Here is a 22,585-nt window from a genome sequence, read left to right as displayed (position 1 = left end):
GTTTAGTTTATTCCCATGTCTAGCACATCACAAATACAAACATCATAAAAATTACTCGACAGCTCATTAAAAACTGGAAAACAATAATAACTATAAATTACCGAACATTTTCATTATGTCAGGAACTTTTCATTTAAATCCTGATAACAACCCTACCACATAGATGTCCTTATTCCTATTTTACAGTGAAAGAGGCTTATTTTCTGAGAAACTGAATAATTTGTCCAGGGCATCATGGCTTATAAGCAACAACAAAGCCCCTATTTTTTTGTGCTGTACCCGACTGAGTGAACGAAGCTGTTTTAAGTATATTCTAGAAAGAGGGACGCCTGGGTGGCTCAGTCAGTTAAGCATCCAACTCCTAATTTCGGCTCAGGTCATGATCTCACAGTATGTGAGTTTGAGCCCTGCTTGGGATTTTCTCTCTCCCTGTCTCTCTGCCTGTCCCTCACTCTCTCTCAAAATAAATAAATAAAATAAACTTTAAAAAACCTTTAAAACATATATTCTAGAAAGAGAAAATACAGCTTATGCTGTATCTATAAAAAACTAAAACTAAAACTAAAGCAACTTAATCAAATCTGCTGGTATAGTTTCCCAATCACTAACAATTGATCTGAGCATTCCTTAGTCAGAATAGGTTTACTGCATCGGGCTTCAGAGTGTGAACTAGGAACAGCAGGTTGCATTAGCCATACTGTGGTATATTTCACTCATGGCACTGATTAACTTTTGGCCCTGTTGCCACGCATGATAGAAAAAGAAATGTATATGTGTAATGCAAAATGGAGGCAGTTATTCAAATCACTGAAATAGATCCAGTTTTACATCTAAATGTTGCAACGAAAATACTTTGAGGAAATGGATGTTCTGTGTATTTGTGTCAACTGAATTCTCCACCTTGGTGTCAGGCATTGATAGAACAACAACAAAAGAAAGGTTTGTTGTTGTTTTAACAAGGGGATGTTGAGCTTTCTTCACATCTTCTTAAAACAAAAGTCAGATATTCTTTGACGAGCGTTATTATACAGGACTAGATGAACCTTTGTTATGTGAGCAGGATTGGAAATTAACTAAATAATTATTAAAGAAGGTAACAAATGCAAACTTTCCTGTATTTCCATAAGAAGTTAATTATGAAGGCAAAACAACTGATAATGCAAACATTGTACTTCATTACTTGTGCCTAAAATTGCATTCTTGATCTCTTATACCTACGCAACATATCCATCCCCACTCTTGCCCATCACAGTTACTGGCAAATTCATTTTTCCAGTTTCCCAGGACACTTCAGTCATCCTTTATTTCTCTTTCTCTAGAACCCCAAATCGAATCTGTCAGTAAATCATATTGATTTTGAAAAAATATCCAGAATTTAACCCTATCTTATGGAGTATACCATAATAACCCTAGTGCAAGCTACCATCACCTCTTACCTGGGTTACTACAATAAGACCTGTACTCTACAGACTATTTTTAACCCAGCAAAGTAATTATTATTATTATTTTAAAATTTACTTATTTTGAGAGAGGGAGAGAAAGGGAGAGGAGAAAAAGAGAGAGAGAGAGAGAGAGAGAGAGAAAGAGAGAGAGAGAGAATCCTAAGCAGGCTCCACACTGCCAGCGTAGAGTCCGATGTGGGGTTTGAACTTGCGAACCATGAGATCATGACCTGAGCTGAAACCAAGCTTCAGAAGCTCACCTACTGAGCCACCCATGCGCCCTCAGAGTAATTACTTTAAAGCCTAAACCACATCATGTCAATCCTCTGCTAACAGCTTCCCTGTCCAGGCACACAGGCCTTCTAACATCTGGCTTCCTGGCGCCTCTGTGACCTCCCTTTTTTTTTTTTTTTTTTTTTTTTTTTTTTTTTTTTTTTTTTTTTTTTTTAATGGGTCATTGTTTTTCAGCTAACAATGGGTCTTTACCCATTCCTGCAACTTACCCGGCTTGTTCCCACTTCAGGGCCTTAGCATGGGTTGTTCTCCCTGGAGTGCTCTTTCTTTAGATGTCTGTAGCGATCTCCTTCACCTTCATCAAGTCATTGTTCAAATAGCACTTTCTCAGTGAGGCCTACCCTGCTTGCCCAATTTAAAAATTACAATTCTCTCATTCCTCCTGTGCTTTGTCTCATTCCTTATCCCTTCCCTGTTGTATAAAAAATTTCCCCCTGTTCAGGTACACTCATGGCTTTCTAACATATTATATTATTTAGGCGTTTATTTAGTTTATTGTCCAACTACTCCTACGTTTGATGATGGCATAAATTTTTGTCTGTTTTGTTCACTGCTGCATCTACAGCTCCTAGAATAATGTCAGGCACGTGGTAGGCCTACAATAATAATTTGTTGAATGAATGAACTAATTAGCACCCATTACTTACACTCAGTGAACAGACCTTATCTTCAAGGGGAGAAATGTAGAAGTTGTTTGCTTCTAGAACAAGAGGATTACATATTGAATTCAACGGGAATGAAAGCAACTCAGTTTCCATGTGTCTAGAGAGCTCAGGGGCTCTGTGAAACCCTGATATTATAGGATTCCTTTTTCCATTCTAGTCTCAAAACGTGATCATTAGCCAAAGACTAATTTTAAAAGATCCTGGAGTGTTAAATCTGCACTGAGAGGTTCCTGAGAGGATGTATCATGATTATAGTTCTACAAGCTGCTCAGTACTGTAATTCTTAACATTCCTTCTCTCGTCACTGTATTGCTCTTCCTAATTTGAAATCTATGAATGTAATTGGAAGGCATGGGAAGCCAATTTAATTACACCCCAAAGAATTATGTGATGCACCACCCTTCCTGTATTTCAACAGATTTGATTAATGTATATTTTTCATGTTGGTCTTTCTTTTGCAGTGCATAATATCAATCCTACAGCAAGAGCCTTGAATATTCTGTATTTTTTGTAGCACAAATATATTGATTGAATGCTGAAATTATCTTGTACTACTTTAATATCCATCCTTTGGTCATTCCTGTTTTGAAGGAGCATAGAATTTTAGGTGTGCAAGGTTTTAGTTCATTTGGTTTGATCACCTTATTTTACAGACATGGAAACAGAGGCCCAACAATGTTAAGTGACATGCCCAAGTACCACAGAGCTGGTTGGAACAACTTGTTCTGAAAGTAAAGCAAGCTGCAATTGAAAAAATAGTTCTTAAATCAAAAAGTTAATTGAATACAACAACAATTGTAATATGCAGTTCTAAATAATATGCAGTTCTAACCAGTTGATTTCCATGGTGACTATATAAGCATTAGAAATCTGGGGTGCCTGGGTGGCTCAATTGGTTAAGTGACCGACTCTTGGTTTTGGCTCAGGTCACGATCTCACAGTTTCGTGAGTTCAATCCCCGTATCGGGCTCTGAGCTACAGCGTGGAGCCTGCTTGGGATTCTCTCTCTCTCCTTTTCTCTCTGCCCCTCCCCAACTCATGCCGTCTCTTAGGTTAGAAATCTAAGGCAGAGATGGCAAAGAATAAAATAATTTGTAGATAAGAAGAGGTTCTACAAGCATCCTAATAAATAAAATCATGGATCACAAAAGAGTAAGAATTTTGCAGGTCACCTGAAGTGATCTATCCTGATCACAACCACATGAGAAGATACCAGTTCATCACAGAGATGTTTCCAAATAGCTTCTGGTATTTGGAGAATTGGGGCTTGTTTTATTGCTTACCGCAATCACTTTTAGGATGCCAAGAGGCATTTTTTAATCTACACTTTCTTTTTGCACTAGTGACTCTATATGAGGGTTATTATGCCAGAGGAATGTGAACGTCTATGGTCACAACGCTTCATTTTCCTTTAACGGCTCTGTTTAAGGGACAGAGACATTTTTGTGGTGTGATGCATTCAGTTGGTTTCCCGGTGCTTTCTCCACATGCTTTGGAAATCATGTATTTTTTCTGAGAGGTGGTGGTCATGAATGTCTTAATTTCGGCAACAGCTTCATTGTTTTAGCTTTGTGATAATTAAGATACCCTAGTAGTGTTGATTGTTTAGGAGACTATATTAATCTAATGGAAGATACTTTGACCCTTTGTGTACAGCTGCGTTCTCAAATGACAAACAAAATTATGGCTAAATCAAATTTTAAAAATGAATTTTAATAGATTCCAGGAGGTAGGAACACTAGGCTAACTCATGTGACTTCAAAGCTAAGATCTCTGCCAACAGCACAATTCACAATTTCCTAAGAGTGAATTTTTGAGTTCCCTTTACTAGTGCCTGGTTTAATTCAGTTTCCGTTCTCCATGGCTCACTTTCAGTAACTCCTGTTGTGCGTGATTATATGTAGATTAGACACCAGTAGCCTGAGAGTAAGATCTGTGTTCTATTCTGAAAAGCTAGGTCAAATCTGGCCTCCACGTGATGCAGGTAAAACTCCCATGCAAGTACTATGGCAACATTTACTGAATGTAATTTTAATTGAAACGATCTGCTTTGGGTTATATTTCCTTAGATGTAATATCAATTTTTCTCTTAACTTTCTCCTAATTATTTTCTTGGTAATGTACTTGAAAGGGCTTTTCAACTACTGTGTATATCGGTTTTCCTTTGTAAGAAATTATGAAATTGTTACTTTCTCTTCCTTATGTTCTACACTTTGCCCAACATTGCATTGAGCCCTGATTTACACATTATGGTGAGTCTTTATATTCCAAATGTATTACTTTAGAACTTTAAGTATTTGGCAAATAGTGAAGTATTGGGGAGATTAAAGAGAACCAAACACACAAGAGTCAAGTATGATCCAGAGGAAATAGTCAAAGAAGTTGCTCTTGTAAAGAATGTAAGCAAGTAGAAAGAAAAGATTATTTCAGAACACAAATATCCATAGGAAAATAACAAGCAGTAAACGCTTTAAAAGACCCGATTGAAGGTTGGTAGTTCAATCTCTATGAAATACTTTATATTCGACGTCATAGGAGTGGACATAAGCATCGGTAATTGTTTTCTTCCCTTAACAACTGAAAAGAATGTTAAAAACATAAATAACAAGACTTCATACACAGTGAAAGCGATTGAAGTAACTGACGATTGTATTATAGAACTATAGGCATATCACGGAAATTGAGAGCACGACGTGCAGTTAAATAGTGGGGGTGCAAGATTTAAAAATGAGGAACAGGCCAAAATCCTAAAGAAAAATAAAAATAGGATCATCCTCCCCCCCTCCCATCCTTGAAATGGAAAAAGATTTCTATGATAAAAACGTGGTCGTTAAATGCCTGAACTTGTTACTATGAGTCTGGCGGTGGGAGTGAGGGGTATTCATTGCGGACCATCATCACCCACCGCCTCTCCTAAGACTGTCGTGTGCATGAGCCTGCGGAAGAGCTGGTGTCCCACTGTCCAGAAAGGGTTCCATATCCACACCCCGGCACTGCGGCCCCTTGGCGGAGCAGGCCTTTTTGATCTCTCCGTTTCTCCTCCCCATTTTAAAAGCACAATCCGGTTAAGATCCCGGTTCACCCCAATTCCTGGACAGAACCTTACACGGGCCAATCTCTGCCCTAAAGTTGAAAACAAACTCCCAGTGTCGGTGACCCAAGCCCTCGAAAATCCTAGCCCTCTCGGTTCGACTCTTAAAGAACGGCCTGGCCCTTGAACACCTTTCGGGTCTCAGCACGACTCCACTCCCTTCCCAGCAGGCACCGCTTTGAGGTCCGCCGCTCGGACCACGGTGGCCCGCAGCGGGGAAAGTGGCTGCGGTACACTCCCCTACGCCCCGCCCCCGGCGAGCGTGGCGGAAGTTGCCTGCTCGGAAAAGGAGACCACGGCCACCTGGTGGAGCGCGCATGCGCCAGAGCCCGCGCAGCTAGTGGTAGGGGCGTCTGCAGCGCTCCCTCCTCCGTCTCCGCAGCCCCCGCCCCACGGAGAGTCGGGCTCACGCCATCTTGTGCCCCCCCCACCCCCCCCGCCCCAGCCGAGCCACCTTCTCCCTTTCTACACTCTCAGCCCTCCACCCCGCCCCTTTCCAAGCGTGCCCCGGGCCGCCGCCGCCGAAACCGCACCATCTCTCCCCACATTCTCCACGCGGGACGCGCAGCCGTGCCTACAAGTGTTCTTAAAGCGGAGGTTGTAGGGGGTGCGGGGGGCGGTGCGGGGGGGCGGGGAGGGATCTGCGAACCGGGATGGACGGCGCGCGGCGAGCCCCGCGTCCGTGGGCCCGGCCCCGTCCTGACCCCTGCCCCGGGGCGGCTGCGGGGGAGGAATTGGCGTTTGTACTCTAGGGCTGAAGGGAGGACGGTAGCGCGAGGCGCCGGCCGGGCTCAGCACCCGGTTCTCCCGCCGAGCGTGGAGCTGGCTCTTGACTCCTCCCCGTCGGCGGGTGGGCGTGGGGCGAGGGGAGCTGGGCAGGCGAGCTGGAGCTGGCGTGGCTGGGGCGTGTTAAGGAGCACCTTCCGCGCCTCATCTGGGTAGTGTTTTGCGGGGAGGAACCCTTAGAGAAGGAAAGTGCTTTATGCCCGGGGCGGAAGAAGAGTTAAGTAGCGTTAGTAGAAGCCTAGCATCCAGGAAAAGGGAAAGATCGACTCTGTTTTCTGTGGGCTGAGCCCACATCTGTGACCCCTGCGGAAATTATCCAGCCTGCGTTTGCCTGGGTGTTCCGGTCTGTAAATGGGGGTGGTAGTAGCCTAGCCCAGAATTGCCCCGATTATATGAGGTAATACACTGATCAGGCACTGATCAAATTACATGTTAACGGTAATTAATTTTAGTGTTCATGTTTTAAGAAATTCAAAATGACTGTGACCCTGTTTTCTAAATTAAAAATCAAGACACTTGAAGGTCTGGTAAGAGTAGATTCATAGGAAGAGTGGAATGAAGTATCTGACAGAGAGGATACTAACATGTGTTACTAACATGTGTTGTTAATGTGCACGGGGGTGAATTAGCATCACTCCATGAGGTTAATACAAACTTTAAACTGTTTACTTTGAAAGAAATTAGTATGTATCAATAGAGGAGGAAAAGACAGGGTCTTAGTATATGTTAGGAGTCAGAACTTTGAAAACGGAAGTGCGTTAGCTGTGCACAGATTTACTTGACGACCAAATTGAGGATGGACCTCTTGGAATTTCTGGTGGACGTTTCAGAGAGACTGGATTTGACTGAACATGAGGATCAATTTTTTTTGATGGTACTTTGCAAAAAGAGAATGCACCTCATTGCACTTAATTCGTTATTGCAAGTTTCTTAATCTCTGGGAGTATTCAAGCAAAGATCTAGAGCAGCCTAGGTCCATAGAAGCACTGTCCAATATTGTAGAAGTTTCTGCCATGATGGAAATATTCCGTAATCTGTGCTGTACTAATGTGGTATCCACTAGCATCAAGTGGCTCTTGAGCACTTGAAATGTGACTATTGCACTGAAGAACTTAAATTATATTTTAACTAATTTAAATATAAATAACCAAAAGTGGCTAGTTCACTGCCTTTTGGGCAGCTTAAGCCTAGAATCTAGACTTTGAGACGCGTTTCACTTCTTGATTTGATTGAATTTTAAGTCGAAGCCAATTCTTGGAACATTTATTGCCTTAGGGAATCATAATTATATTCAAATAATGCCTTTTGCTCAAATACTATAGTTCAAAGCATGGGTCTGTTAGTACTTATTTACAGCTTGACAAGTTAAAGCAAATTGTTCTTTTGACTCCTTGGGTTGTACAGCTAATGCCAGATTCATCTGGAAAGCCATAACAATACTAGCTGGCACTTCCTTTAATCATTATTGTACCGTATTGTGACCATGGGGTTCCACTATCTTTTATCACTTTGGTTAAGTTTCAGTGAAAACGTTTCTACTTTTTTATTCCTAAAGTTGTTTTCCATTTGAAAGATAGTGCTTTTTTTTTTTTTTTGGTTTTGTTGTTTTGTTTCATAACTTTTTGTATAATAAAGCAAGTTGATAATTTATACTAATAACCTTTGAGCATTGGGCCATTTTAGAAATAGTTTTGTGGTTATCAATATTCAAAACTTTTGAAGAGATAAGTCTGAAATTTGGTGATATTGATGAGATTCCTTTCTTTGAGATATGTAGATTTTTTTTCTTTTTTAAGCACATTATTTTAGTGTGAGAATAAAACTTAAAAAAAAAACAACTTTAGGGGCGCCTGGGTGGCTCAGTCGGTTAAGCGGCCGACTTCGGCTCAGGTCATGATCTCACGGTCTGTGAGTTCGAGCCCCGCGTCGGGCTCTGTGCTGACAGCTCAGAGCCTGGAGCCTGTTTCAGATTCTGTGTCTCCCTCTCTCTGACCCTCCCCCATTCATGCTCTGTCTCTCTCTGCCTCAAAAATAAATAAACGTTAAAAAAAAAATTAAAAAAAACAAAAACAAAAAAACACAACTTTATTTTAGGTAGCACCCTTAACTCTGGCCTAGTGCCCTTGATCTCAAGGCTGAAGATAATCGTTAGATCTAGGCCAAAAACTTAAAGCCCATGAAATATGCATTTGAATAGCCCATAACATACAAATCAAAATGGGTTGCTCTTATATAGGGTGATTGTAAACTCCAACTTTTCTGGGACAGTCATTGTTTAGAGCCTCTTTATCCTAATAGAGCCCCTTTCATGTAAAAAATGTCCCAGTTGGTATCGCATAATAATACGGCCACCCTACTTTTAGTCTTATTACTTGTTGAAGTTTGTAATATGTAATTTTTAGGGGGATTAATTATATTGCAATCTCACAAATGTACTAAAGTATTGAGAGAATTATTGGTTGTGTGCTTAAATAATAGATGAGATATCTGGAATAAGGCCAGCAAGTGACCTGTTCATTTAAACTACTGGTAGGTAAACATTTTTGCTTTTCTCTCTATACTGGATGGAAATCTTGGACAGTTTGATTTTTGCTTTTCTCTACATAAGTGATCTTTTTGTGTTTTTGCTTTTCCCTACATTAATGATCTTTTGGTGTAGGAAGCTGCAAAGAAATTTAGGCTAAGTCAGTCAAATCAGAAGATTGAGTAATCTTGTTGAAAATAATACCCATTTTATTTTATGGTTAAGTTGAATAGTGAAGTCAGTCAGAAATCTGTCTGTTATTATTTAGGATGTCCAGGAAGGATTTTGCTTATTGTTCTATAATAAAGAAAAATAATGTAGCCAAATGCCTTATTGTGTTAATTTAACTTATACTGTGGTAGGTAAAATATTTTATTGAGAGTCAAACACACTTGGTTTGAGTTCTCACTCTGCTGAGGATTAAATGAGATAATCCATGTGATGTGTTGGGTGCAGTGTTGGGTACAGCAAAGCATATAAGTCAGTGCTCAATAAATATTAGCTGTTTTAGCCTTAAGTTTATTGAATAACATATCTGGAAGAGATGTTGATGTTCTGGGATGCATTGTGGATAGGTGCAAAGAGTACTTGAGACTAATTCTGCAAACCTAGGTTTTGCCCTTTTCTACCATATTCTTTCTTTGTGACTCCAGTGAAGGTGTTTAACTTCTCTGAGACTCAATTTCCTCATCTGTAAGATGGAATTAGCATTTCACCTCATTCCAGCCTTCCCACAGGATTGTTGAATACCATAGAGGAGAATTACATAAATTGTCTTACTTTACAAAGACATTTTATTTTAATTGGTTTTGTCTCAACTTTTCCACCTACTACCTCTAGTAAAGACTAATCTTAAATCTGCAAAAGTTGTTGTAAATTTTATTTGTAAAACAGCATCGAGTATAATAGGCTCTACCCGAGGTGGCTCTCTTTAACAATACTATAAGTCTTGGTAATGGTGCTTTACTGATCTGGTTGCAATATATTTTCTACCCTAAACAACCGCATACTACTGCTAAGGGAGGTCCACCATTTTCATGGGCATTTGATGTGTTCCGTCTCCTGTGCTCAATGCTGTGTCTCATTTACTTATCCAGACATGTCATTCCCCCTTAATAGGTGATACTGATGAGGTGCTCACTTTCTGGAATGGGTCTGTTGGGGTTTTTTTGCATTGTATTACTGCCTCTGATAGTATCTGGCTGACAGTGAATGGATATTGAAGGCTGAATAAGGTAACGGGTATGAAGATGGCATGCTGCCTGGCATATGGTATGTAGTAGTTGCTGAAAAAAAAAATAGTGTGTTCATTGAATTCGTAGGGCATAAATTGGAATAATTTATGTGAGTGCACTTTATAAATGCAACATATCGTATGAATATAAATGACACAGTTTAGCCGTTTACTGCGAAACTGTGAGTCGGCATAGGCAGATATTTCACAACAAAGTTCACTATGACAAACACGTTGTGGAGGTCTTGTGAGTTAATTAGGATCCACTTTTATTTGTATGTTCCTTGTGGGATAGCAGAAAGAACTCTGGACGGGAGTCAGGGGAACTCAGTTTTAGTCCCAGCTGTATCACTAAATAGTGACGTGTCCTTGGGCAGTTCAAGAAACCCCTCTGGACTTCAGTTTCCTCACCTGAAAAATGAGGGATTTGGATGAAATTAGTTTTTTTCAAACTGTAGTTCTGAACCTCAGATGTCTTTGGTCCCCCTCCCGCCAACGGGTATAGTTGTAGTTTTGTCTAATTGTTTATCCACCTGCCTAAGATTGACTTTTAAGCACAGAATTCATGAAGTTTTAAAGTTAGCAAGTCTCTAAGACAACTTAATGACAAGTTCCCTGACTACTTCCTATGTGTACAACTTTTCAGTAATTTCACATTAGTTTAGCGTGTTAAAGGAGATGGGCATCGTTTACAAATGAAAAAAACCTAAGGCACTAGAATTGGAGAAGGTTAATGAATTTTTGTTAAAAAATGTATGGGCATGGATGGAATATTTCTGGTTGTCTGTCCGTCAGCTACTCTGGATCAAAGCCTGATTTTTGTTAGATTTGTGACGTTTCCCCAGTTTTTACTCTTGGCTTCCTCACTGGTAGTGGGGATGATACTTGCCTTGGAGGGTAATTGTGAAAAAATGTTAGGTAGTACAGGTGAAAGACCCTTTATAAACTCTGAAATGCGTATACAAATTCATCAATTTGTTTTTTTTACGTGCCTACAGTAAATCTCTAATTCCCTTTTCTTTTTAGTCACGTGAACTGTGTTTTTAACCACATCAGATAGTTTATTGACTTGTTTATATTTAAAATAGACTCCTCATAAGGTTAAATATTTCTAGAACGTGAATCTAGAGTGGGAGAGAATCCTGATGTTTAAGAGAGAGCTTTCTTGACATTCTTGTCAATTACACTTACTATTGACAGTATAGTTGACTAAAAATTTTTGCCCTTATCTGGAAAGTTAACTATTAAGTCACTCAAGTATATGATACTTTATGTAAAAACAACAGTGTTTTAATATGGGAAACGTAAGCTTGCCGTTTTGTCAGGGGTTGCATGTTATGTATTTTAGGATGACCTGACGGGCACATTGGCAGTGCACTTTAAGAACCGTATTTCCAAAGAATAAAGATTTTTTTTTTTTTGAAACTCAGTATTTCCCTAAGAGAGTACTGGATGTGAAAGCACTTGAAATGGAAACCTGCATTAATACGAAACTAAAGAAGAAAAACATAATAATACAGCTTCACAGGTCTCTGAGCAGTCTGACTGTGCTCCTAAAAAAAAGTAACTGCTCATGTAGCCGACTAGGATATGTAAATGGACAGTTTATATCTGCCTATCAGGAATTTTCGTGGTTCACAGATGTTTTGATATTCTTTTGAATTCAAATAGATTTTTTGAATACCCGTTATGTGGTAGCCACTGTCTTCTTTATAACACTCCTCTGAGACCGGCAGAAATTATTCTTCACAGATGGAGAAGCTGAACTTGAGAGATGATTGGTCCTTATTATCAGAACCTCCAGTATTGAGTAATTACCCTTAGCAGAACCCCGTGACCATGGATTATATCAGTTTTCTGTCTTACAACATCTGTCACACAACTTCTGCAGGATTTCATCTCCCCTTGAATGTCTAATAGTTGTCTCAGACTTAATATGGCATAAACTGAACTCCTGGTTTCTTTGTTTTTCCTTTTTCAGTTTTCCTGATCTCAGTAAATGGCACACCATCCAACCAGTTGCTCAGGCCCCAAGCTTCGGAGTAAACTTCAGAGTCCTCCTTGACTGTTCTTTCATACTCCATGTCTAATCCATCGGCAATAAGCTCTGTCTTCAAAATATGTTCCAGAAGGCTGACCACTTCTCACCATCTCCACTTGTACCACCAATTCAGGCCGCCGTCCTCTTTTGCCTGTACAACTTCAATAACTTTCTGACTGGTCTTCTCACTTGTACCTTTGCTTCTTTGCAGTGTAATGTCATGGCAGCCAGTTATCTTTTTAAAACCTAAAACATTTCAAGTCACTTCCCTTTTCACAGTTCTGTATTAGCTTCACATTATATTCAACTAAAATTTAACCTCCATGGCCTAGAGGGCTTTATATCACCTGGCCTCTTGCTAACTGTCAGGCCTTATTTTCTACTGCATATCCCCTCTGTTCCCTTCCCTTGAGCCACACTGGCTTCAAGATCTTGGTACTTTGCTGTTCTTTTTGCCTGGAAGTTCTCCAGAGCTCCATCCCAGGCTTTGTTCAGATCTTATATTAAATGTCACCTCCTGGTTGAAAACAGCTTGTTTAATTTTGTTTTCATAGCCTTTGTCATGACTTCACATTATATTTATATGCTTGTCTCCTGCATTATAAGATATTTCTTTTGTCTAGCTTAGGCACTATCCTATCCCTAGCTCTTAACAACAGTGTTTGGCTGGCAGTAAGTGTCCAGTAAATAGGTATGAATGGATACACCAAAGCACAGGTCGTGCATCAGCTTTAAAGAAGAAAGTGCCTAGATTGTAAGAGGAGGGAATCAGGAGAAGATACAGGGGCTTTGGTTGAGGAAAGAGGAGGAAGTAAGTAAGAGCTTTTCATTTCTCTGTGAAGGAGGAGGGGCAGTCATCTGCCAATAGTTGGGGAAGTTTATTAATAAACTAATGTGCACTGAAGTATTTAAGGTTAAACAAAAGAATTAGCGAATGAAAACATTAAATGTCAGGGAAAGGAGACTTCCTGAAGATCGTTGAGTCCGGGAAGTCTTGGAGACCTTGAGCTTCAGTTGGGCTTTTCTAGGCAGCTGGGATTTGGAGAGGTGGAGAGGAGACAAGAGGTACTGTAAGTAGGAAGAACTGTAGGCTAACGATTCTGAACCTGGGATGGTTTGGGAGATGCTGGACATTTGCTTTGACTGCTGTAGGGAAAGGAGGCTGCAGAGGTCCTGTGGGACTGATATTGGACAAATTTTATCCTCCAGGGGAAGGAGAGCTATTGGATGCTTTGAGTAGAGGAGTGACCACTACTTGTTTATTTATTATGTTTATTTATTTATTTTTTGAGAGAGAGCAGGAGGGGCAGAGATGGAGAATCCTCAACAGGCTCCGTGCTATCAGGGCAGAGCCCGATGCGGGGCTTGAATCCATGAACTGTGAGATCATGACCTGAGTGGAAACCAAGAGTTGGATGCTTAACCGACTAAGCCACCTAGGCGCTTCACGGAGTAACCAATATTTAGAATGAGTACTCTGGAGCTGTATGCAGAATTAATTAGAAAGGTGGGAGATGGGTTTAAAAGATACTCTAGTAAAGGTATTTATTAAGGCGAGATTGAAAAGGAAGGGATTGAATTAGAATTGCTTTATTAAGAGAAAATATGCCAGGACCAGATTGCATGGAGGTAGGCAGGAGAGGAGCTGGTGAATAAAAAATGCCTTGGAGTTTTTGAACTTAGGCAACTAAAGAGTTGTGTTGTTCGTACAGAATCAGGATGTTGGACAGGGAAGTGGGTTTGGTGGGGGAAAATGTACCGGGGAATAGTATATTACAGAGGAGAGTTTTTCTGTCTATGAATATGAAGTCTTTGATAATTATATTAAGATGGCGATTCTCTGCTTAGAGCTGGTAACTTGTCATTTTGATCATTGGGTGTTGCTTATGAGTATTTGTATCTTCTTATCTATGCCAATTAGAATCAAACTGATTTTGGTTAGGAAGCACTTACTCCTGTTCTAATAGTTTTTAAGAAAAATTATTGCTCGTTGAATGAATGGGAAGGAAGAGTATTTACTATCATACATTGCTCTTTATGGTGCTTCATGGTTTTCAGAGTACTTTTCACTTCTGCACTTTTAGTAATCCACTGGCATATGGGTAGTTTAGATGTGCTGTTCACTTTTTTTTTTTTTTTTTTTAGTGTGGCTAAATATGCTTTATTTCCAGATTTTTACAAGTGTTAAATCTCAGGACAGTTTCCCCATAATAATTGACAGGTCTTAGTTCCTACTTTTGCCCCATAGTATCTTGTGCATTATCTCCAACCTCATTCCACTGAATATATCTGATCGATTAACTTCAGTAGGCTCTAAGCTACTCAGTGGCGGAGACATGTCTTTTTTATCTTTGTATTTGTTATACTGTTCAGTAGTTTGTTCATTCACCCAGCATTTACTGAGCATCAGCAGTGTTAGGCAGTACTTTAGGCACCAAAGTTACAGAAAAATCAGTGTCCCTATCGTGACGCAGTTAGCAGTTTGATGACAAGGAAATAGTTACACTATAGTATGAGAAGTGCTATGATTGATGCATCTTATCTCAGGTTCTGGACTCATTTAATATGTAGTAAGTGAATACAAATGATTTTTAGTTATGAAAATAACAATCAGCAGTTTCAGGAGAATTGTTGATTTCCAGACAGTTACACATGAATCATCTATTCTTTGGATTATTCATGAGATGTTTTACCTGGTAATTGTATGGACACTTGAGCTTTATATCTTCTGAAGTCCACTTATTTAAATATATTGGAATTACCATTGTGTTATCCCAAATACTAGGTATAAAAGTTTTAAAGTTGTGTATAATTAAATTATTTTATTTTTTACATTTTCAGTGATTGATCATTTTGGTAATTATTTTTCACAGCGAGAGAAATTTATGCCATGATGTAACTTGAGTTGTTTTGTTTTGTTTTGTTTTTAAACAACAAAACTAAAATGCAGTGTATAATAGTGTTAGCTTAACCTTAATTGCTTCCTGCCTTTGGAGTTCTATGAAAATGAGAATGTCCTGACTGTAACAGTTTTCTACTAATTTATGTATGTGGGATGTTCAGGTTATGCATGGTTGGAATTGAAACAGTTCATACTCAGAATCAGTACATAGGTCTGCTGAATTAATTTTCCTCAGCGGTGATGTAACAGAAGAAATGATAAAACATTCCACTTTTAATAAATGGGTAGACTGATGGATTTCACAACACAGATATTTATGTTGTTTTGGTGTGCTATAACTAGTGATAAAGTTTCCAACTCTTTGAGGTATTTGAAGCCAAAGATGTCTCATGGTATTTCTTCTTTGGTCATTTAGCAACAAAATATGAGCTGTAATTAGAAACCCGGTAGCATGTTCATTACTTTTTTGTTTAATTCACATTTGCAATGTATAACTTGACTACAGTTAAAACATTTTTTTCCATTATGGTATTTTCTGAGGAAAAGGGTATATCCTCGAGCTCCATTGTTTTAAAATAAAAGATGTCAGTTTTTCTACTCTGGAACAAGATTTTACAGGTGTGATATGGTATTGACTATTGACTTAATGATTGGGTTTAAATATGTATTAATCAGAGATGAACTTAGTTCTCGGGTTCACATTTAAACTGTGGCATGTTGAAATAATCTAGATCTCCATCTGCACATCTGAATTCATTTTGTAAAATATGGCAAACAGCTGCATTTCAATCGAAAGCTAAAACGACTGCAGGACATTAACCCATTGAGAAGATTACAGTAGGTTTTCAGTTCCATGTTAACTGTATTTATTAGAGAAAATTGACTTGAGTGCTTCTGCTTTTAACTGACTTTTTTTTTTTTTTTTAAATGTCTAGGAGAAAGGAAATAAAGCATTGGGATGATAGGACTTTGATGTGTAAAGAAGTTATGTCTAAAGTTAATTATCTAAAATCAAACAAAATTTGGGTATGGGAAATAATTATTTTAAAGATTCTAATGAGCTATCAGCTCATCATGTCAGAAAAATGTTATCCACCTGCTTGATGTAAAAATTAAATAACTGACTGTGGAAGGATGATCGTGGTTATAATAAACTAGGATTGGGACCTTTTACCTCTTACCGATAAATACTCTTGATGTGAAACATTTGCAGTAGGGGGACAACTGAAGAAAGCTGTTTTAATAGGAATTAACTTTCTGAAATGTCTCCTCTTCAGAGAGAGTGAAAGCGGGGTGACTAAAGGGGCAGGCTGCTCCAGCAACGTCAACAGGACATTTGGCCACAGGATAATCCCACAGACTGACATGTCTTCAAATCTGACATGAGTCAATTTAAATCCTGTTTTTGGAGGCTGGGGTTAATACACAATCTTTGAGTTTAACGTTTTCTCCATGATAGCATATCTTTGCCAGTATTCTCTTGGGTGAGGGAAACATTTTCTGAGGTTCTTGGGAGAGCCAGGTTCCTTGTTTTTTTTTTGTTTTTTGTTTTTTGGGTTTTTTTTTGTTTTAGATCACTGCCCTGATTCTGTAGGACCGTTCCTAGAAGTAGTTGGGTTCCTATCTATTTTCCCCCAATCTTGGATTTGGTGATGTGAATTGTTTTTTGTTTTTTTTTTAAAACCTGAGTTCTAATCGTGATGCTTCTTATCCTATATTTTTGTAGAAAAAAGGACTTACTTTAAAAATCTTTGTGGAAAAGAAATCAGGCTTAACACAAGTTTATGGTCTTTAATAGCATCAGCTTTTTTATGTGCTTTAGAATTTTGGTTTTCAGGCTCAGTTTGAGTGAAACTTTTTCCCTTGTTTTTCTTTGCTCTTGCATTTGGCCTGGCCCTAAGGGCCCTCTAACTAGACCATGACTTCTGTTGGCAGATAGTTGGCTTTGCCACAGAAGGATATTGTGACACTCAGATCTAGCTAACCAGCTAGCCTGCTGTTTATCTTAGTCCTCTGTCCTGTTGACTTCTCAAAAGCTTCTTCTTTTCTTTTTTAAAGTTTATTTATTTTGCATGCGCGCGTGCATGCATGCAAGGGGGCGAGGCAGAGAGAGAGGCACAGAATCCCAAGCAGGCTTGGAGCTGCCAGCACAGAGCCTGGTGTGGGCCCTGATCCCATGAACCGTGAGATCATGACCTGAACCCAAAATCAAGATCCAGACACCAAACCAACTGAGCCACCCGGGTGCCCCAGTACTACTTTCTTTTATCATATGTTCAAATCTGCAAATTATTTTTATTGTAAGGAAATTATATTGCAACGTTTATATGGACATACAAAATAATAGCTAACATTTATTGAGCACTTACCGAGTAATAGTTGAGGCTTTTATCTACTTTTATTGTGATGTTATTTTCACTAATTCTTGTTCATAGGACTGCCACATGCATTAAATAAAACAGCATATATTAGGTTTGGCATCTACTTTTCCTATTATGCATCGGCTTAATTTTATTGGGGGAAAAAGTCACATTTTAAATTGATGAGTTAGTTAACCATAAGATAAAATATCACACTACTTACTTCTGATGTGCTGATTGACTTTATTTTTATTATTTATATTTTAGGGTTTGGTTCAAATGGGGGTTAGATTATGCATTGGTTTTCTAATTCTGTGTTTTGCAGCTGTGCAGTTCTTTGTATTAACGCTCACTTGGAACCCGAGTACATGAATAGAAAAATCAGAGTTGTTCTGTTGTTCTGGATGGAACTGGGAGGGTGTGCTTAGAGACCCCTTGGGAGCTCCCTGAAATATTGCCAGTGAACCTCAGGGCTCCCTGGAACGTATTTGGAAACCATGGAGTTCTGTTATTTTAATGACTCTTTTTCTTCCATTATTTATTGTAAAATTGGTACTAAAACGTTTATCACTTAAGTTGGTAATTTTTGATATCATATTCGACTAAGCAGTTTTTCCTTTTTGCTATTTCATTTAATAAAGAATATTAATAGGAACAAATCAGATTTATGTAAAAATTAGAAATTTAAAATTTTCTATACTTTTGAAGTAATTTATAATTGCTTCCACTCTGCATGCACTTGTTCATAGTTAAATACATTTTGTAAGCCTTATTTCTTTCTTATTTAGATGAATAATACTGCAGCCAGCCCAATGTCTACTGCCACTTCAAGTAGTGGAAGAAGTGCGGGGAAGTCGGTAAGCTTTGCAGCAGAATTACAGAGTATGATGTGAGTATGTCTCTGCATCACACTTCTTACTATTTCGAGTTTATTCATTTGATAAAAGACAATGGAAATAACAACATTTCTAAAACTTAACTTTGAAATGTGTACTTGACGAAGTAAAAATGCAATAGTCTCTTCATAGTTTAAATAGCCATATGTAGAAGGGGCAAAATAGGTTAATAATGCTCCAGTAGTACTGTATTTGAAAAATAAGTACTGGTTCATCTTTATAAAAGAATGGACAATCACATAAGTCGGTTTGCTCTCGTTATGATTCTCTGCTCAAATCTGTGTTATGGATTGTTTATTACTATTTTAGTTGTAGATTTAGAGGACTTTGAGGTTGATGATATTCTTGGATAGTTGAAATGTTTTCACGGAGAGGTTCTCTGTTTTTCTCAAGTATCATAATAATTCCATGAGCCTAATTTAAATTACTTTTTAGTTTTGATAATATTTGAAATCACTGTATTGCTGAATGTTGAGAAAAAACATAGAACATCTAAAAAACACGTGTGTTCTTTTTGAGAAATTGCCCAATCATTCTTTCCTTAAGACTCTTTTTAGCTTAATTTCTTGTTTCTTGCATTGAGTGACATGGCAAATCTTGATATGAGGGGAGGTAGCATATTTATTAGAAGTGTCTGCTGCCATATATTCGTTTTAGTTTATTCTTAGTTCAGGAGACAATTACTCGCATAAGTGGGACAACACATTATAACTCTTCTTTTCCTGTAGATACATTATTTGTGACATACTGGGGAATTTGAAAAGAATGTTTCTGTGGAAGGTTTAAGTATCTTCCTCTTGTGGGTGTATATTGGTAGCCTTCATAGAGGGTTAACGCTATTGTGTGATGATTATTGTTCAGATACGTAGGCTGTTCTATGCTCGATAAACGTAACTTTAGACAGCACTGAGAACGTTTAGGTCGTAGGTTCTCAAACCTTTTGGTGTGAGGTTCCTTTTACACTCTTAGTTGTTGAAGACCTTAAGCAGCATTTGTTTATGTGGGTTTTAATCCGTTAATATTTATTGCCCAGAGTTTAAAACTGAGGAATAAAGAATTAGTAATTTACTTGCAAAATAGTATACCTATTACATGTTAACATAAATAGCATATCCCCTGTGAAAATAGTTATATTCTTAAACCAGAAATTGATAATGTATTTTGTTAGATAAGATGAGAATAAACTTAGTATATTAAGAGTTGTATGAGGTGAACCTGGGTTTCAAATTATGGAAAATGTTAAGGGTTTTATGCTGGTATAATTTTTATACGATAAGCATTTTCATTTTAGTTTTGTAGATTTACATTAAGAATGTTTTATATTGCATTCTGTTAATTATGTTTCAGAATATCAAATGTGCTTTAGAAGGTTTACAGTAAAGTGAAGAAATTCATTTTCTTGTAGAGCTGGTTCATTGATTTACTTTGTGTTTTTGAAAGCTTTTTAATTTCAAACTCATAAGAGAGTAGGATAATGAACTCCAACTCCAATGAACTCATGAACTCCATAAAATCATCCAATTTTAACAATAATTGTGTTTTGCTAGTCCTACTTAACCTTTCTCCCTACTGTCTACTTTTCTTTCATACAATATTTTAAAGCAATTCCCAGACATCATATTTTAAAGTTGGCGGTATTTATTAAAACAATGTATTTGTTGTAAATAAAAAATAAGCTCTGTAGCATAGGTCAGCACACTATGGTCATGGGCCCATGGACTGGCTGCCTGCTTTTGAAAAGAAGATTTTATTGGACCACATCCATACTCATTTGCTATCTGTCACTGCTTTCATGCTATATGACAGAGTATTTGTGACAGAGACCATGTGGCCTGTAAAGCTGAAAATATTTACTGTATGGCCCTTTACAGAAAAGGTTTACCTGGTCTATAGAAACAGCTCTCTGTAAGAAAGCTGTATTTCCTTTTGTCACTTATACTTAGGAGGGGTTCTTCTTAGTGCATTTGATAGACTGCAGGCCACTTAAGAAAACAGAAAAAAATAAAAGCTAAATTCAGCACTTTCTTATTAAATACTTTTGCAAACATCTTCTCAACTAATGTGCTTAAGCTGGATTCAGAATGCAAAAGTTATTGTTGGCTACAGCTTTGGAAGAAATGTACATTTTCCTTCTATTTCAGACCTCTTAGAGAGACCATTCCTAATAGTTACATTCATCATTTATAGTCTGAAGTTATTTTTTTCCCCTTATGAATTGCTTCATAGAACACAAAAAAAGGGCCCAAATTGGGGGAAACTTTTCAAATTTACCAATGTTTTTTATTGGTGTAAGGTTTTTAGGCTTTTGATTATATAAGAATAAGTATACATTTATTGTTGCTTATTTCACATGTGAAGTGCAGCCCTAAGTATTCATGTTTATTTTGTGTTACAGGAATTTCATTCTGTGAATCCTTACCCGCTTGTGTCCCCCCAACCCCCACCAGTTCTGTTCAGCCTGTTTGTATTGTATTGCTGTTTTTATTTATTTTTTAAAAATGTTTATTTGTTTTTGTGAGAGGGAGTGAGCGAGCAGGGAGGTGCAGGGAGAGTGGGAGACAGAATCTGAAGGAGGCCCCAGGCTCTAGGCTGTTAGCACAGAGCCCGACACGGGGCTTGAACCCACGGACGGTGAGATCATGTCCTGAGCCAAAGTCAGACGCTTAACTGACTGAACCACCCAGGTGCCCCTGTATTGCTGTTTTTTAATCTTCTGCTGTCATTTCACCACTAATGAGCTGTTTTTCTCTTGGCTCCCTGCCCTCTAAATAAGTAACAGTATTGTGGTATCATTTCCAGGGGATAGTTGCACTGTGAAAGGTGTCTAATTGCGAAACACAAATGACATTGTCCTGATCAAATACAGAACTGGCAGCTGGTCTGTACTGTTAGCGCCTTGAGAGAATTGACCATATTTTAAGTTTGTGTTGTAAATTCTACCAGTGAAGTATTCTTTAGGAAGTGTTCTACAGATTTTAAACTAAAGGATGAGCCATCAAAGAGTTGGTGGGTTGGGGATGACAAGCAGCTTTGCCTTACCGAGTGCATATAACTCAGCACATTTGCTGTATGTTTCTTATCACAGCTCTTTGAGTAATGTGTGCTGGGAGGGCCCAAGAGGCTTTTCATTTTTAAGTTACTGAACTCAAGTAGCCTGTAAATTACAAAGTGAAATCTTTTCAATCCACATTGCAGGTATTTTAACAAACTTCTTAAGAATTTTGATTAAGAGCACTTCAAGGAGTTTTCATTGGATATTTTCTTCTTTATTTTACTCATTTATATATTTCTTGCCTTGTTATATTGTACTTTGTCAGGTTTTTGACCTGGTGATGATGCCAGGTTTCACTGCTTGGTAGCATTTAGTAATTCTCATGCAACTAAATTAAAAAAAAAAAAAAATGGTTTTGTGTTTACACGTCACTTACATTTTATAAGAATTCTTCCAAATGAAAGTTTCGTCCATATTTAAAGTTCACAGATTGAAAAGAAATTTTTTTATTCAGGAGTGTTTTTTTATATACAATAAAATTCACTCTCTTAACTGTACAGTTGTGCAAGTTTTGCATTTTTAAAAACCAACATTTATTGGCCTCCTATCTGGTGGTACCTAAATGCCTTCAGAATAGTGCAGCAATAGAGAAGGGTTGTGGAGACACGTGACTGTCATGTGATAGGATGTGAGCAATTAATTTCATGGTAGTACAAGGGAGGGAGTGATGACCTTCTGAGGGTAAGCTTCCTGAAGTCTGTGCTTCTGACTGCTTCCTGGAGTGTCCTTTAAGTATTCTGTGAGCATCTCAAACTTAGTATGTCCCAAACTGAACTAGTACAGTAAGATTTGCTTCTTTTCCTGGGAATTTTTGGGGTATATAGCAAAATCTGTTTATTCATTGCTGCATTAGACTAGGGCAGAGTTGTCTATGTAAAATGGTATCTTTTGGCTATTATTTAACATTATAAGTTTTGAGCTGTGAGAGAATTCTGTTCCCAGTTCTATCCTCACACTAATCTGTCTTTAAAGAGACCTGATATGTAAACATAGGAATTAGTAATAGATGTTCATTAAACTCACACAGGGTTGCTTCAAATATTGAGTTTCCCTACTGTGTTTAAGTTTTTTAGGAAATTGGAGAAAAATTCTTAAAGGTAAACAGTGCTGACATTTATTACACCTTCAGGGATGCTTTAATAATACTGATCATCATAGTGAATGCTTGTGTAGAGCATAATGTGTACCAGGCACTTCCTGAATGCTTCCGTATACCATTTCGTTTCTTTCTTTCATTTTTTTTTTTTTTTTAATGTTTATTTTTGAGAGAGAGAGACAGCATGCGAGCAGGGCAGGGA

At 38.1% G+C, this 22,585-nt stretch overlaps 2 protein-coding genes across 5 annotated transcripts in view; one reads left to right on the top strand and one right to left on the bottom strand.

The window, feature by feature from the left end:
• Positions 1–22,585, bottom strand: part of RUNX2 (RUNX family transcription factor 2) — a 224,791-nt gene that overhangs the window by 162,505 nt on the left and 39,701 nt on the right.
• Positions 5,606–22,585, top strand: part of SUPT3H (SPT3 homolog, SAGA and STAGA complex component) — a 546,620-nt gene continuing 529,640 nt past the window's right edge. Inside the window, exons 1-2 of one of the 4 annotated variants that reach the window (XM_058736125.1) lie at positions 5,606–6,089; positions 18,128–18,228. In XM_058736125.1, coding sequence (XP_058592108.1) covers positions 18,128–18,228 — 101 coding nt within the window. In that variant the 5' untranslated portion in view covers positions 5,606–6,089. Of the gene's footprint in view, positions 6,090–6,378; positions 6,676–18,125; positions 18,229–22,585 lie in introns of those variants that run through there. The other 3 variants (XM_058736123.1, XM_058736124.1, XM_058736126.1) reach the window with 3 other exon arrangements.

This window comes from Neofelis nebulosa, chromosome 6, assembly GCF_028018385.1.
Source record: "Neofelis nebulosa isolate mNeoNeb1 chromosome 6, mNeoNeb1.pri, whole genome shotgun sequence".
Taxonomy (NCBI): domain Eukaryota; kingdom Metazoa; phylum Chordata; class Mammalia; order Carnivora; family Felidae; genus Neofelis; species Neofelis nebulosa.
The sequence above is the reverse complement of the archived record's forward strand: the minus strand, read 5'-3'. Positions and strand labels throughout refer to the sequence as shown.